The 17,293-nt window shown below is 47.3% G+C and overlaps 1 protein-coding gene across 1 annotated transcript in view; it reads left to right on the top strand.

The window, feature by feature from the left end:
- The window catches only part of RECQL4 (RecQ like helicase 4), a 261,221-nt gene that overhangs the window by 231,056 nt on the left and 12,872 nt on the right, over positions 1-17,293 (top strand). The window contains exon 23 of the mRNA XM_030220936.1: positions 11,915-12,086. Within this exon, the coding sequence (XP_030076796.1) occupies positions 11,915-12,086 (172 nt within the window). The remainder of the gene's footprint in view (positions 1-11,914; positions 12,087-17,293) is intronic.

Raw genomic sequence — 17,293 nt, 5'->3', positions numbered from 1 at the left:
CTTCTCAAATGTGGTCTGTTAATAGGAAATCCTAAGAGTTGTATTAAATTTTCAGAACATAATCCATAAAAACTTTTAAAAACTAGACAGGCTATCGTAAAATGAGTACATGATTCAATTTTAACCCAGTATAACTCGTTCACTAATGGAGTGGCTTCATGAAACTTTTCCGCCCCAAAAATCAGTCTTGCAGCTGTGTTTTGCAATAATTACAACCTCCTCAATTTTAAATTCATAGACCAGTATAAGGAGCTGCAATAATCTAAATAAAGAATTAAAATGGCCTATGCAATGGTCCTAAAACTTGTGGGACTCAAAGCAGATCTTATAGCTCTTAAAATTCAAAGATTGAAGAAAATGTTTTCTCACAAGCTCATTAATTTGAAATTCGAAAGTCAATTTTGAATCTAGGCTTATTCCCAAAACTCTAAATTTACTTTCAGATTTAAGACATTCTCCTGAAAGCAATGTAACTTTAACCAATAAAACTTTAGATGCATCACCAAACCATATAGGTTTAGTTTTCTACATATTTAGTTTAAGGAAATTAATCTTTGTCCAGCTATCAATCATAGCAATACAAAGTTTCACATAAAGAAGAGTCTCTTCAAGAGTATTTTGCTCTGGAAAGAGAACAAATATATCATCTGCAAAAAGCAGTGAAAAAATATTTAAATCAGCCAGATATCTACCCAAGGGGCTTAAATACACATTAAATAGCTAAGGAGATAGTGGTTAACCTGGGGGGAATCCATAGTCAGATATCCAGCATGTAAATCAAATGAATCCAAGATAAGTAGTGCCCCCCCCCCCCCCCCCCCGATTCCCATTGATATCAGCACTGCAAACATGAACAGCCAGCTTACCCTGTCAAACGCTTTTTCAGCATCAATCGATAGTAGTAAAGTGGGTATCTGATCATCCTGGGCCTGTTGAATCAGGTGCATCAGACATCTAATGTTATCATACGTTTGTCGTCCCACAATGAACCCCGCCTAATCCTTATGTATTAAGCAACGCAGGACCAGTTGAAGTCTCTTGGCCAGTATTTTCGTGAGTATTTTATAATCAGAGTTTAAGAGCGAAATCGGTCTATAGGAACTACAGGTTTGGGAATCGTTACCCTGTTTTAATAGCAACGTGACAGCCGCCAACCTCCAGGAATAGTATCAAACGTCTCAAACAGTATGAACAATAGGGGTGCCAGATGCTTAGCAAAAAGTTTGTAAAACTTATTAGGAAATCCATCGGGGCTTGGGGCCTTATTAAGGGGGAGACTTTTTATGGCCCAATTAATTTCTTCCAAAGTTATAATTTTAGATAATTGTTCTGCCTCTCCCTTTGACACCTGGGGAAGATTGACCTCACCGAGATACCTCTCAATATCTGCCTGGGTGGGCACCCGCTCTGGTGTGTATAGCATTTCATAAAAATGATACAATTCCACCTTTATCTGCTCTTGCGAGGAGCACAACGCCCCAGAGTCTCTAAAATATGCTTGTAAGATAATTTCCTGTTCCATTACCATATATTATCTCTGGTATCTGTGAAGAATAAGTGGAGCAATCAATTACATTAGGAAAATTGCCTCAATCTAACTTGTTTGTTGAGTCTTGGTTGCCTTTGCAATGTTATTATCAGAGAGGAGTATAAGCTCCCAATATCACTCAACCCTTCCCCTCCTAAAAGTCCCAACCCCCGCTGCAACAAACTGAGAAATTTAATCCGATGGATTTAAAAAATCATTAGTACAATACTAGTTAAAATAGTAAAAACCCTAAGTTCCCAAATTATATAAATATCGTGCAAAAATCATACAAAGGGGCGTGGCCTGCCCCTTTTGCACTCCCCTTCGGCACAACACCTCAGAAGTCAGCATCCTTTAATCCCAGTGGCTGATGATGTCATCGAGTTGCGCCTACCAGGAGAGCCTTATGCAGGTTAGTATTCAGTGGATAATGGCCTCCAGATGATACATGGTGCCTCAGAAGTCAGAGTCCTTTAATCCCAGTGGCTGATGATGTCATCGAGTTGCACCTACCAGGGGCAATTATTGAATCCTCCCACAGGTGCTCTGGTGAAACTCCAGTGCTAGTTGTCTTTAAAAGAAGCCTCCTCCCATATATTTACTAGTTTCAGAGAAATGGGGTGTGCCAATAAAAAGCACACTCGTGCTAAAACTAGTTAAGCCTTGAGAAAAAAAACTTTTAAAATATAGAGCAAACTTATTCCTGTATAATATAAAGATTAAATAGATTGTGTATGCACTTTGCAGTGGTTACTTTCTAGATATTGATTGTGTTTAACTCCACTCTCCTCTTGATTTCAAAGTACACACACACTATGTAGAAAAGATCAGGTGCCTAGGAAGGATCAGGGTGAGCTATCCTCATTAGGATGTTTAGAGCTGGGACAGGGTCTTGGCATTGCATTCCCAGCCAAGAATAGAGTGCTAGTGAATTTGTGCAGGCCCCCACTGAAGCTGGTACTGTATAATGAATTATAGCCCAGGGCACTGGCTTCCTATTGGAATATCACTCCACATTATAGAAGGGGGGGGGGGCTAGGCATTCAAGCTTCACTTTGGCTCAAGCAGTAAGTTTACCATTTAATCCAAGCACAACAAGAGTTAGGCTGCTACCTGCCTATCAGTTCAAGGATTTCAAGGGAAAAGGAGGTCTTACTGGAGAGACAAAAGTCTCGGGGCAAATGAGGAACTGCAGTGCAAATAAAAACCCCTGTTTCCATATCATCAAGCTGATCAATCCATAGACTGGTGGGTTGTGTCCATCTACCAGCAGGTGGAGATAGAGAGCAAACTTTTGCCTCCCTATATGTGGTCATGTGCTGCCGGAAACTCCTCAGTATGTTCTCTATCTCAGCAGGTGGTGGTCACACACAGCAGCAGCTCTGGCTAGGCCTCCAAGCCTAATTTTTAGGTTTTGTTGAGTGCCTGGGGTTGAGGGCTCTTTTGAGCAAGTGCAAACCTGGTGGTGCCAGGTCCCTCCTTTTCTCCCCCCTCCCGCTGGCTCCGTTTAAAAAAAAAAAAATTTTTTGAACGTCTTTAAAGGCGTTTACTTCGACGTTTATTTAAGCGTCTATTGCAGCTACTCACTGGGACACCAGGTCGTTACAACTCGGAGCGGACAGCAGGTAATTTTTACCTTTTTATAGCGGGCAGGGGGTTCCCCGATTCTTCTCCTCGTGGCATATGGCGTCGGAGGGCGAGGGCGCAAAGGGTCGCTCCCCGGGTCGCTTGAGCGCTTCTAGAGGGGATGCGGGGGTCTTAAAGCCTGATTCGCCCTTGGTGGGTGACAGTTTCGTGACCGATGAATGTCCCGGTCCTTCCTCCGGCGTGGCGGTTTTTCCCGCCATAAACGCCCATCCCCCGCTCCTCGCCTCCGCCATCTTGGCCGGCCACGCGGCTCGGACGGCTTCTTCTTGGGCCGCCCTTGAGGTTGGAGACATTAATGCCATGAACGCCCTTAATTTGGGCGACGGCACAGAAGCGGCTAAAGTTAAGAGCCGTTCTTCCCGCGCGGCTCCTTCGCGGAGTTTCACGCCGGACGCCATTTTGGATGCGCAGCATGTCTCTCCCCCGCTATTACGAGCGCCGGTTGAGGGTGCGTCTAGGGCTGTTGCCCAGGCTGCGGAAGTGCACAGTCTGGGGGGTTTCTCCCCCGAGTTTGTTTTGCTGCTGCATCAGGCCTTCCTCATGCACAACGCTGCCCCCGCTCCCTCATCTGGTAAAGAGGTTGAGGTTCCCAGAGGTAAACGCCCTCGGGTTGATTCCCAGGCCTTGGAGGAATTTGTCTCCTCCGATGTAGATGAGGGCAGCGTGTCTGAAGTCTCCCAACGGTCCTTTGCGGATTCCTTGGAGGAGACGGATCCCCGCTCGGATGGAGCGGATGACCCCTCTGCAGCGCGGCTTTTTTCGCCCAGAGGATTTGCCCAACCTGTTGTTACAGGCCATGGACACTTTGAAGATTTCCTCTCCGGAGGACGTCTCTCCCTCAGCCCCTGTTGGCTCTGCCATTATGCTGGGGACGAAGCGCCCGCCTAGAACCTTCCACGTGCATGATGCCATGCACACCTTAATTTCGGCTCAATGGGATGTCCCAGAAGCGAGCCTTAAAGTGGCTAGGGCTATGTCCCGCCTCTATCCTTTGGCTGTGAGTGAACGTGAGGCCTATCTGTGGCCTACCGTGGATTCTTTAATCACTGCGGTGACTAAGAAAACGGCATTGCCGGTGGAAGGTGGCACGGCCCTAAAGGACGCCCAAGACAGAAGATTGGAGGCGGCCTTAAGGTCGTCCTTTGAGGCGGCTGCTTTAAGTTTGCAGGCCTCAGTTTGCGGCTCCTATGTGGCCAGGGCGTGCCTGACTATGGTGCAGCGGGCTTCCCCCTCGGATCATTCCTTGAGGGCTGATTGGCCGGCCCTGGAATCGGGCTTAGCCTATTTGGCAGACTTGCTGTATGATGTCTTGAGAGCCTCAGCTAAAGGCATGGCTCAGACAGTCTCTGCGCGGCGGTGGCTTTGGCTGAAACATTGGTCTGCTGACCACGCCTCTAAATCCCGCCTGGCTAGATTGCCTTTTAAAGGCAAGCTGCTCTTTGGGGTCGAGCTGGACAAAATCGTGACCGATCTCGGCACGTCTAAGGGCAAGAAGTTACCAGAGGTCAGGGCTCGGGCTAGTGCTCGTCCCGGTACCTCCAGAGGACGGTTTCAGGAAGCCCGTCGGTACCACCCGGGCAGGTCGGGTTCTTCTGCCCCCTCTTCCTTTAAGAGGAATTTCTCCCCCAAGCAGCATTCCTTTCGCAGAGACCGCCGTCCCGGAGGTGCTCCCTCCGGTCCTCCCCCAGGGTCTCGTACCCAATGACGGGGTCTTGGTCCACGCCCCAGTGCAGATTGGAGGACGGCTGTCCTCGTTTCTGGGCGAGTGGACCACAATAACTTCAGACGCTTGGGTGCTGGAAGTCATCAGAGACGGCTACAAGCTAGAGTTCTGCCGACCCTTAAGAGACGGGTTTGTACTCTCTCCCTGCAAGTCTCCGGTCAAAGCTGTGGCAGTGCAGCAGACTTTGGACAATCTGATCCGCCTGGGTGCGGTCGTTCCGGTGCCAGAAAGTCAGCTTGGCAAGGGGCGTTACTCCATTTACTTTGTGGTACCAAAGAAAGGAGGTTCTGTACGGCCTATCCTCGACCTCAACGGGGTCAATCGGGCCTTGAAAGTGCGGCACTTTCGCATGGAGACTCTCCGCTCTGTTATAGCGGCAGTGAAGGCAGGGGAGTACCTGGCATCCTTGGACATCAAGGAAGCATACTTGCATATTCCCATCTGGCCTCCTCATCAACGCTTTCTGCGTTTTGCAGTCCTGGGCCGACACTTCCAGTTCAGAGCCCTCCCGTTCGGGTTGGCTACTGCTCCGCGGACCTTTTCCAAAGTAATGGTGGTCATAGCGGCCTTCCTGCGAAAGGAAGGAGTACAGGTCCATCCTTATCTGGACGACTGGTTGATCCGAGCCCCCTCTTATGCAGAGTGCGGCAAAGCTGTGGACCGGGTAGTTGCTCTTTTGAGCTCCCTGGGATGGATCATCAACTGGGAGAAGAGCCAGCTGCGCCCGACTCAGTCCCTGGAGTATCTGGGAGTTCGATTCGACACCCAAGTGGGCAGAGTGTTCCTGCCAGACAATCGGATTGTCAAACTTCAGGCTCAGGTGGACCAGTTCCTAGTAGCCTCTCCTCTTCGGGCTTGGGACTATGTGCAGCTGTTGGGCTCTATGACGGCCACGATGGAAGTAGTGCCCTGGGCCAGGGCTCATATGAGACCACTACAACACTCTCTGCTGCAGCGCTGGACTCCGATGTCGGAGGATTATGCTGTGCGCCTTCCCTTGGATCCAGCAGTGCGCAAGGCGCTGAGCTGGTGGATGCAGACAGACAAGTTGTCTGCGGGAATGCCTCTGGTGACCCCAGAGTGGATTGTCGTCACGACGGACGCCTCGTTGTCGGGCTGGGGAGCCCACTGCTTGGGAAGGACAGCGCAGGGGCTCTGGTCTCCTGCAGAGGCAAAGTGGTCTATCAACCTCCTGGAACTCAGAGCCATTCGGTTGGCGCTTTTGGAGTTCATCCCGGTACTGGTGCTGAAGCCTGTACGGGTCCTGTCGGACAATGCCACGGCTGTGGCCTATGTCAACCGCCAGGGAGGTACCAAGAGCGCCCCTCTAGCCAAGGAGGCTATGAATCTTTGCCAGTGGGCGGAAGCGAACCTGGAGCAGCTTTCAGCGGCCCACATTGCCGGAGTCATGAATGTCAAGGCGGACTTTCTCAGTCGCCATACCTTGGAGCCCGGAGAGTGGCAGCTATCTGCTCAGGCGTTCTTGGACATCACGAAGCGCTGGGGCCAGCCGAGCCTAGATCTGATGGCGTCTTCGGCCAATTGCCAAGTGCCGCGCTTTTTCAGCAGAGGACGGGACCCTCGATCCCTGGGAGTAGATGCTCTTCTCCAACAGTGGCCGACACAAGAGCTTCTCTATGTGTTCCCGCCCTGGCCCATGTTGGGCAGGGTGCTAGACCGGGTGGCAAAGCATCCCGGCAGGGTGATCCTGGTGGGTCCGGATTGGCCCAGACGTCCCTGGTATGCGGACTTGATCAGGCTCTCAGTCGACGATCCTCTGCGGCTGCCAGTGGAGCAGGGCCTGTTACATCAGGGTCCCGTGGTGATGGAGGATCCCTCCCCCTTTGGTCTTATGGCCTGGCTATTGAGCGGCAGCGTCTGAGAAAGAAGGGCTTCTCAGACAAGGTCATCGCCACTATGCTGAGAGCGAGGAAGCGCTCTACTTCTACTGCTTACGCCAGGGTTTGGCGTATCTTTGCAGCGTGGGGTGAAGCAGGCTCACTTTCTCCCTTCACTGCTCCAATTTCTTCAGTGTTGGCGTTCCTACAAGAAGGTCTGGAGAAAGGCCTGTCGCTCAGTTCCCTTAAAGTCCAGGTAGCGGCTCTGGCTTGCTTCAGGGGCCGCCTGAAGGGTGCTTCCCTGGCTTCGCAGCCAGATGTGGTGCGCTTTCTCAAGGGAGTTAATCACCTGCGCCCTCCTCTGCACTCAGTGGTGCCTGCGTGGAATCTCAACCTGGTGCTAAGAGCTTTGCAGAAGCCGCCTTTTGAACCCTTGTCGAGGGCATCTCTGAAAGACCTGACGTTGAAAGCAGTCTTTTTGGTGGCTATCACTTCAGCCAGAAGAGTTTCCGAGCTCCAGGCTCTCTCATGTCGAGAGCCTTTTCTGCAGTTCACTGAGGCAGGAGTGACTATTCGCACAGTGCCTTCCTTCCTGCCCAAGATTGTTTCTCGCTTCCATGTGAATCAGCAGCTCTGTCTCCCTTCCTTTCGTAGGGAGGACTACCCAGAGGAATACTCTGCTCTTAAATATCTGGATGTGAGACGAGTCATCATCAGATACTTGGAAGTGACCAATGATTTCCGGAAATCGGATCATCTGTTTGTCCTGTTTGCAGGTCCTCGTAAGGGTCTGCAGGCTGCTAAGCCTACAGTGGCAAGATGGGTCAAGGAAGCCATTGCAGCGGCGTATGTGGCCGCGGGGAAGGTGCCGCCTATCCAGCTGAAGGCTCACTCCACGAGAGCTCAGGCGGCCTCGATGGCAGAGGCCGGATCCGTCTCCTTGGAAGAGATATGCAAGGCGGCAACTTGGGCTTCGGCTCATACATTCTCCAAGCATTACCGTTTGACTGTGGCTGCACGGGCGGAGGCCCGGTTTGGAGCTTCAGTGTTGAGGTCAGGGATTTCAATGTCCCGCCCTGGGTGAGTACTGCTTCGGTACATCCCACCAGTCTATGGATTGATCAGCTTGATGATATGGAAGGTAAAATTATGTATAATCATACCTGATAATTTTCTTTCCATTAATCATAGCTGATCAATCCATAGCCCCTCCCAGATATCTGTACTGTTTTTATTCTGGTTGCATTTCAGGTTCAAGTTTAGTCTTCAGTTACTTCAGAAAGACTTCGTGTTCAAGTTTTTTCACTTGGATTCTTCAAGAGTTAAGACGAGTTTGTGTTACAGTGAGCTGCTGCATTCCTCTCCCCTCCGTTTTACGGGGCTGGATTGAGACTTAAAATTCTGCCGGCACTCCCTCCCGCTTCGTGCGGCTGTAGGGCAGCTTTGTACCCCTCCCGCTTCGGCGGTGTTAGGGTCAGTCAGCTCCTCCCGTGGTTGCGGTTGCAGGATAAGCCAGATCCCCCCGCATCGGCGGGTGTGGTGTCCCTCCCCCGCTCCGCGGGGATGAGCTGGACGGATTCCCCTCCCCCACTTGTGTGGGGATGAGCTGGGTTAATTCCCCTCCCCCGTTTCGGCGGTGGTGAGCTGGGCAGAGTGTCCCTTCGTGGGTGTAATTCTCTAAGTGCTGAGTCCTGCGGATGGAGCTTTGATATCGACATACTGAGGAGTTTCCGGCAGCACATGACCACATATAGGGAGGCAAAAGTTTGCTCTCTATCTCCACCTGCTGGTAGATGGACACAACCCACCAGTCTATGGATTGATCAGCTATGATTAATGGAAAGAAAATTATCAGGTATGATTATACATAATTTTACCTTTTGTCTCAGAAATTGTCCATATTTAGGCTATTATAAAGGAAAATTAGGGAAGGGTGATGCAAGATATTCCTAAACTCTACAGGGAATATTTTAACCCCAGAAGATAATGCAATGTGGCAGTATATTTCATCAGCACCTCTACTGGGAGTACTGAAATTGTTCATATTTTCATGGCTAAACCACATAAAATGTTTTTACTGTGCATTTCTGCCTCCAACACAATCATTTCAAAGTCTGTCTTTGCCTTCCTTATCAGAACTTTTTGCCATTCTTTATGCTGTTTCCTATTATTTTCAGTTGGATCCTTCTTCCATGTTCTGAAGGATTTTCTTTTAGCTCTAATAGTTCCTTCACCTCACTTTTTAACCATGCTAGCTGTCGTTTGGTCTTCCTTCCTCCTTTTTTTAATACATGGAATATGTTTAGCTTGGGCTTCCAGGATAGTATTTTTGAACAGCATCCACGTCTGATGTAAATTTTTGACCTTCGCAGCTGCTCCTCTACGTTTTCTTTTCACCATTCTCATTTTCTTGGTCTTCTTTTTGAAAGTTAAATGCTATCGTATTGGATTTCCTATGTGTACTTATTCCAGAGCTTATATCAAATCTGATGGTGTTATGATCACTTTTATCAAGATGCCCCAGCACCATTACTTCCTGCACCAGATTTTGCTCTACTAAGGACTAGGTCTAGAATTGTTCCTCCTCTTATTGGCTCCAAAACCAGCTGCTCTATAAAGCAGTCCTTGATTCCATCAAGGAATTTCTCCTTTCTAACATGCATTGATGTTACATTTATCCAGTCAATATCGGGATAACTGAAATTACTCATTATTATTGTGTTCCCCAGTTTGTTAGCCTCCCTAATTTCTGATAACATTTCTACATCTGTCTCTTCATTCTGGCCAGGTGGACGATAGTACACTGCTATCACTATCCTTTTCCCCTTTACACATGGAATTTCAATCCATAGGGATACCAAGATGTGTTTTGTTTCCTGCAGAATTTTTATTCTATTCTCTATTCAAGGTCCTCCTTAACATACAATGCTACCCCTCTACCAGTTTGATAACCCTATCACTGCAATATAAATTGTGTCCTGGTATCACAGTGTCCCACTGGTTATCCTCCTTCCACCAGGTCTCAAATGCCTATTATATCTATTTTTTCATTTAATACAATATATTCTAATTCTCCCATTTTATTTCTTAGGCGTCTGGCATTTGCATATAGACATTTCAAACTGTTTGTTCCTATTTACATCTTGCTCAGAAGTTGACAGTGATAATGTGCAATCTTTAAAATCTGTCTGCTTTTTATTTAAGGACACCTGGTCTACTATGCTCTCTATTGCAAACCCGCTATTGGGATGCCCTATCTTACCTGTTTTAGTGATACCTTTGAAAGATACCTTATTCCAAACCATTCAGTTTTGAGTGACTGCCAGCCTTCCCCCAGTTTCTAGTTTAGAAGCTGCTCTTTCTCCTTTTTATTGCTGATGCCAACAGCATGGTCCCACCCTGGTTAAGGTGGAGCCCATCCTTTTGGAATAGGCTCCCCCTTCCCCAGAATGTTGCCAGTTCCTAACAAATCTAAAACCCTCCTCCCTGCACTATCATCTCAACCATTCATTGAGACTCCAGAGCTCTGCCTGTCCCTTGGGCCCTGCACGTGGAACAGGGAGAATTTCTGAAAGTGCTACCCTGGAGGATCTGGATTTCAGCTTTATACCTAGGAGCCTAAATTTGGCTTCCAGAACCACCCTCCCACATTTTGCTATGTCATTTGTACCTTCATGTACCAAGATAGCCGGCTGCTCTCCAGCACTATCTAAAATCCTATCTAGGTGATGCGTGAGATCCTCCACCTTCGCACCAGACAGGCAGGTCACCAGTCAATCCTCATGTCTACCAGCCACCCAGTTATCTATATGACTAATAATTGAATCACAAACTACAACAGCTGTCTTAACCCTTCCCTCCTGGGCAGAAGCTCCTGGAAACACATCCTAGGTACGAGAGGATATTGCATCCCCTGGTGGGATGGTCCTGGCTACATGATTATTTCCAACTTCACAAGGGTGATGCTGTCCTTTTAGGAGGCCTCCCTCCTCCAAGGCAGCACAGGGGCTGCCAGACTGGAGGTGGGACTTCTCTACAATGTCTCTATAGGCCGCTTCTATGTACCTCTCTGTCTCCCTCAGCTCCTCCAAGTCTGTTACTCTAGCCTCAAGAGAACAGACTTGTTCTAGTAGCTCTTTGCATTGAGCATACACATATAACCTCTCACCAACTGGGAAATAATTATATATGTTACACTCGGTTCAAAAGACTGGATAGCGCCTCTCTCACTTCTGGACATGCTGTCTGCATCACCTCCTTTTTGAACGGGACATGAAATTTAATCACAATGTGATTAAATTTTTTAAATCACAATTAATAATTAATGCATTAATCACAGCGTTAACTGCAATTAACTTGCAGCCCTAGTACTTACCTCTGCTAAGTTTGAGCTGTGTGCACCAATACCATTTGTATTGTTCCATGGTGCGACTGCAATTCTGGTCACCACATCTCAAAAAAGATATAGCAGAATTAGAAAAGATACAGAGAAGGGCGACAAAAATGATAAAGGGGATGGGATGATATCTGTATGAGGAAAGGCTAAAGTGGCTAAGACTTTTCAGCTTGGAGAAGAGACAGCTGAGGGGAGATATGATAGAAATCTATAAAATACAAAATGAAGTGGAATAGGCAGACATGAATTGTTGTTTACTCTTTTCAAAAATACTAAAACTAGGGGGCAAGCAAAGGTGCTACTAGTTAGTAAATTTAAAACAAACCAGAAAAAATATTTCTTCACTCAATGTGTAATTAAATTCTGGAATTAGTTGCCAGAGGATGTGGTAAAAGCAGTTAGCAGGGTTTAAAAAAAAGGTTTGGATCATTTCCTAAAAGAAAAGTCCATAAACTATTATTAAGATGGACTTGGGGAAATCCTCTGCTTAATTCTAGGATAAGGAGTATAAAATTTGTTTTGTTTTGTTTTGTTTTTTTTTTACTAATTTGGGATCTTGCCAGGTACTCGTGACCTGGATTGGCCACTGTTGGAAACAGGATACTGGGCTTGATGGACCTTCCGTCTGTCCCAGTATGGCAACGCTTATGTTCTTATGTACCGAGGTTTTCCCTTTTTCAGTGCAGATACAAATATGTTTAGTAGTGTGTGAACATTTAGACATAGAATGCATTGTGCTGTGGATTCTTTCTATGATTTGTTGCATTTTGACTGTTGTACAGGGTGGCATTCAGAAACTGCAGCCAGTGCTCAGATGCTGAGGATGTAGAGCGTAGCTCCCAGCTCAAGACCATGCTGCTGGATTATTTTGAGAAGAAAGATGTTTTGGATCACAATGGCACAGACCTACAAGAGGATACGATGAAGAATGAGGAGGATTTTAGTAAATGCAAAGTCAGTAAAACCAGTACTCACTTTACATTTCTTTCCAATGGCACTTATCTATGTAAGCCCCTGTATAGAACCCATATCAGTGCTGCTGCCTACAGTCTGAGTATAACACACAGAGGGGCCCTTTTACAAATGTGCATTAGGCGCTACACGCATGCAGCACGTGCATAAACTAGACTACCGCCAGGCTACCGCATCCCCCTGGCGGTAATTTTAGATTTGGCATGCACCCATAATGCCTGGATGATTTATTTATTTATTTCCTCCCACACACACCATTTCCAGTAGTAATCGGCAGTTGGCGCGCACCAACCAGTCACCACACATGTAGCACATGAGCCCTTACCACTAGATCAATGGGTGGCGTTTAAATTTAAATGCTTTACTTTTTGTCTATTAGATTGTAAGCTCTTTGAGCAGGGACTGTCTTCTGTGTTTGTACAGCGCTGCGTACACTTTGTAGCGCTCTAGAAATGTTAAATAGTAGTAGTAGTAGTGGCGTTAAGTGCTCAGGCCGATATTGGACATGCGCCAGTTTCAGTTTTACTGCATGCCCTTTTCCCATCCTATTAAAAAAAAAAAAGCCCTTTTTAGCAGACGCGGTAAAAATTGGCCCAGTGCACACCCAATACATATGCCTACACTGCCGCAGGCCACTTTTTACCGCAGCTTAGTAAAAGGACCCCATAGTTATGCCTGGCATTACAGAGACTTGTCTGTAGTTTATATTAAGGATAGAAACAGGTTGGTGACCAGTATTTTACATCTAAATATACTGTTCTAAGAAGACAGTCAAGAGAGAGCAGAGGGGATGATAAATGTTGCAGTGAAGGCAGTGCATCTTAGGAGTAACAAAATTCATTGTTTACCTTTTATATAGTCTGTTCCAAGTTTCCAATTTTATTACAAATCTTGATCTACTGCTTAGAGACAGCACCATCAAAGCAGTTTACAACACGTTATTAATTTACTATAAGGAAAAGAACAATAATGACAGAAAATGAGAAGGATAGAGAAAGAGAGGAGCAATTGGGGAGGAAGATGCAAAACAGCACGGAGCAACATCACAAAGTCTCAGTCAGTCCAGCGGGAGACGAAGCATCTGCTAAATCGTAGGCCTGGGAAAGCAGGTATATCTTGAGTTGATATTTAAATGAAGTTAAGGCCAGCTCCAGCTGAAAGGATTGGGGAATGGAATTCCAAAGAGTGGGAGCTGTCACGGAGAAAATACAAGATTGCAGGGAGGAGAGACAAATGACGCAAACAGATGGGACCTGAAGCAGATGGTCTTGAGAAGAATGGAGCAATCTTGAAGGACTATATGGAATCAGAGAGAGGTCATCTGGCCAGTATGAGAAAGTTTGTAAACCAATAGGATTGATTTGTAGAGAATTCAGTAAGAGACAGGTAGCCAATGTTGGTCGTGGAGTAGAGGTGTAACATGGTCAAAGTGTTTAGCAGCAGTGAGTAGTTGTATTGCAGCATTTTGAACCAGTTGTAAGCACTGTGTGTCTTTCTTGCAAAGTCCCTATAGCAGGATGTTGCAGTAGTCAAGGCCAGTAAGAACATGAATGGAGAAGGACACAAAGGGCAGATGGAGTAAATAAGCGACATACTGAGTAGAGTTGTTTCAGCTTATAAAAGCAACCGCTGATGACTTTAGCGATGTAAGGACAGAAGGTCAGTGCTGGGTGAAGGCTGACTCCCAGGACTCTAAGTTTATGTGTATTAAGTCAGGAGGCTATGTGATCCAGTTTATTATTCAGGAACTGAATGGAGGTAGCATCACCAGGATCAAAGGGCACCAAGATTTGGATGTCATCGGCGTAGAAGAAGACATCCGGAGCAAGGGCTCCTCAAAGGATAATAGCAAAGAAAGGAAGATGTTAAAAAGTAGAGAGGCTAACACTGAACTCTGCGGAACACCACAAGAAGTAAAGTAGGGTGTAGAGGAGTTATGTCGTTGGACCAGATTATTTCGTCCAGAGAAGAAGGATTGAAACCAGTTAAAGGACTTTGTTGGAGCATCCATTGGGTATATTAGTTTTAAACAATTTAGAAAGTTTTATCATATTATTATTGAATTAGATTCATGGAAAGGATTTAAAAAACAGAATTAAACAAGCCTCAGAGAAGCATAGAGGATCCTTGGCAATAGAAACAGAGAAAAATGTAGACAGATAAAGACCATATGGCCTATCCAGTCTGCCCACCCATGTCAATAGAAAAGTAAAATTGAAAGCGAAGGTCAGGTAGAGAGAATGGTCTCAGATCTTTCTCTGCTGCTAAAATAACACACTGAAAAGAAGAGGCGTAAGGTCAGTCTGTCATTGAGTTGTTATATCATACAGGCCAAAATTCACTACTGTTCTGGTCTATGTGAAATGAGTTGCCAATCTCAGTTGAGTTCTGAGTAGACAGATGTCCACATCATTTAAACCATTTACAATTTGATTAGAAAGGCAGAGCAGGAATTAAATTTATTCTCCGAAAACAAGCAGGCTCTCACATTCTCACAAGTGGGTAGACACTGATTTGCATCTCCCAGTCTGGCATTTATGCCATAGTAAAAAAAACAAGAGCTTTGTGAAGCATGAACCGTGCTCCACTGTGCATGCGCAAGTGCTTTCCTGCCTGATACGTGAACGCGGTTCTTTCAGTTTCGTTTTTTCCGCGTGAGGAGCAGCTGCGCTTGTAGTACTCTCCTCACATGCCCAGTCTTAGAGCTGGTTTTTGAGTGCCTTTGGCCTTTTTCTGGCTATTTTCTTTGTTTTTTATACAATTTGTTTTCTGTTTTTAAAAAAAAAAAACTTACTTTCTTAGTATTTTTCCCTGCGTTTAACTTTCCTTTATTTTTGGACGTGGGTCGATTTTTAGGCCTGCCCAGTCAGGTACTAATTCTTTTTGTGGCTTTGCCCCTTTTCAGACACTATCATGTCATTTGATTTGGCCGGTGCAGTTTTCCCATCCTTGTCCACAAAGATTCCCAGTGGCTTCAAGTGTTGTACCCGGTGCAACCGGACCATCTCGGGGAAAGACACTCATTCTTGGTGTCTACAGTGTCTTGGGCCCTACCATAGCCCTGCTAACTGTATTCTTTGTCTTCATATGAAGAAGAGGACCCAGGTTTCCGGAGAGGCTCAACGTGAGAAGATTTTTGGAGCCAGTCCAGTTTCTCAGCATCAGCATCGAGGTCGGAGTCATCTGCTTTGACATCTAGCGTCGCACCAGCATTGGGAGCCACGGTAAGCATGGCTGCTTTGAGACCTCAAGACACTGGGAGCAGTGAGTCGTCGAGTGGGTTTCTGCCTGACTCGAGGCCACCTGCTGTGCAAGCCCACCGAGACAGTCCATCGGCGATGTGAGGATTCAATGTCGTCCTCGTCGCCACTGAGGAGCATGGGTGATGTGCTTCGGGCGAAGGCCAAGAAGCACCATCATTGGTCACCCGAGAAGCGTCGGCGTCAGGAGGACTGCTCTCCCTCCATACAGGAGGTGCTGGTGCACTTGTCTCCAAGCAGCCAAGATCCTGCTCCTGTATCGGCCCCAGCAGTTCTCAATCTGTGCCTCAGCTGACACCACAGTCTTTCCCGATGTCAGCCCTCGATGAGTGCATCTGGGCCTTGCTTTCAGAGCTGTTGGATGGCCTTATGCAGCGATGTGCATCAGTATCGGGGGTGCTTGTGCTACCATACCTTCCACTGTGGCCCCGCCTGGCCCTCAGCCTGTGGTGTGGCCCCCGATGCTGACGCCGCTTGCAGCCGCAGTGTAGACTGCCACCTAGGCCCGTACCCCCTCGACGTCAGTGGAGGAAGCATTGCCGGAGTCGAAGCAGGACCTGGTCTCTCAACACCGCTCTCAAGGACATGGTTCCTCGGCATCAAGGCAGGCTCGGTCTCGAACATCCCTGAGGGAGGTCTTGTCCGATACCGAAGAGGAGAGCTCATGGGAATCAGAGTAGGATCCCAGGTACTTTTCCTCAGACGTCCTATGGGATTCTCTCTGAGCCCTCCCCACCACCTGAAAGGAGACAGTCTCTGCCAGAGAGCCTTTCTTTCCCACCTTTAGTGAAGGAAATGGCTGATGCCATTCCATTTCCTTTGGAGGTGGAGAATGAGCCCAGGGCCAAGATGCTCGAGATCCTGGACTATACGTTTTCTTCTAAGGAGACTGTGACAGCTCCTCTCCACGAGGTACTCAAGGCAGACCTCGTTCGGAACTAGGTGTCCCCTCTGTTGGTCCCTGTGGTCCCCGAGAAGATTGACACCCAGTATCGGATCCACAGTGAGCCTGGGTTTGTAAGGTCTCCGTTACCTCACGATTCCATGGTGGTGGACTCCACTCTCAAAGGGGGCCAGAAGTACCAGGGGACTATACCTCGGCTCCCCCAGGCAGAGAAGCTAGAACCCTGAATTATTTTGTGAGGAAGATGTATCAGGCCTCAGTGCTGATCTCCTGTATCCAGTCATACCAGCTTTTCATGAGCTTTTACTTGTGAAACTTGGTGAGGCAGCTGTTGGACTTGGTCGATACACTTCCTTCAGAGCAGGCCGAGCCTTTTCGCCAGTTGGTCAAGCAGCAGAAGACGTGTTGCAAGTTCTTGGCCAGGGGAACTTACAACACTTTTGATGTGGCATCTAGGATCTCTGCCCAGAGTAGCAATGCACAGACTCTCATGGCTGTGTGTTTCTGACTTGGAACATTCTGTTCAGCAGAGGTTGACGGGGGGATAACCTTTTTGGAGAGAAGGTTGAGGAGGTCGCTGACCAAATCAAGAAACACACTGATACTATACATTCTCTCTCCCACCGGGCGCCATCTGCAGCCTCCATCTAGGAGGTTTTTTGGCAAGCTGCGGAGTGCTCCCTACTACTATTCTAGGCGTAAGTACACTCCTGCAGCTTGCAAGCCTGCTCAGGCTCAGCCCCAGCGCGTTCGTTCACATCAACAGCATGCACCTAAGGCCCCTGCTGCTGGCCAGAAAAAGCAAGGGACGAGCTTTTGATTGACTCCAGCAGAGCATAACCGCAGTAAAAGTCTCCAAGCCAGACGACTTACCAGTCGGGGGGAGGTTAAAATTTTTTCAACAAAGGTGGCCTCTTTTAGCCTCCAACCGGTGGGTTCTTCAAATAGTCAGACTTGAATATGCCCTCAATTTGCTTTCAGATCTCCAAATTGTCCACTGAGAACTCATTCATTCAACTCTCACC

This window comes from Microcaecilia unicolor, chromosome 1 (assembly GCF_901765095.1).
Source record: "Microcaecilia unicolor chromosome 1, aMicUni1.1, whole genome shotgun sequence".
In the NCBI taxonomy this organism is placed as follows: Eukaryota; Metazoa; Chordata; class Amphibia; order Gymnophiona; family Siphonopidae; genus Microcaecilia; species Microcaecilia unicolor.
This window is presented reverse-complemented; position numbering and strand designations above follow the sequence as displayed.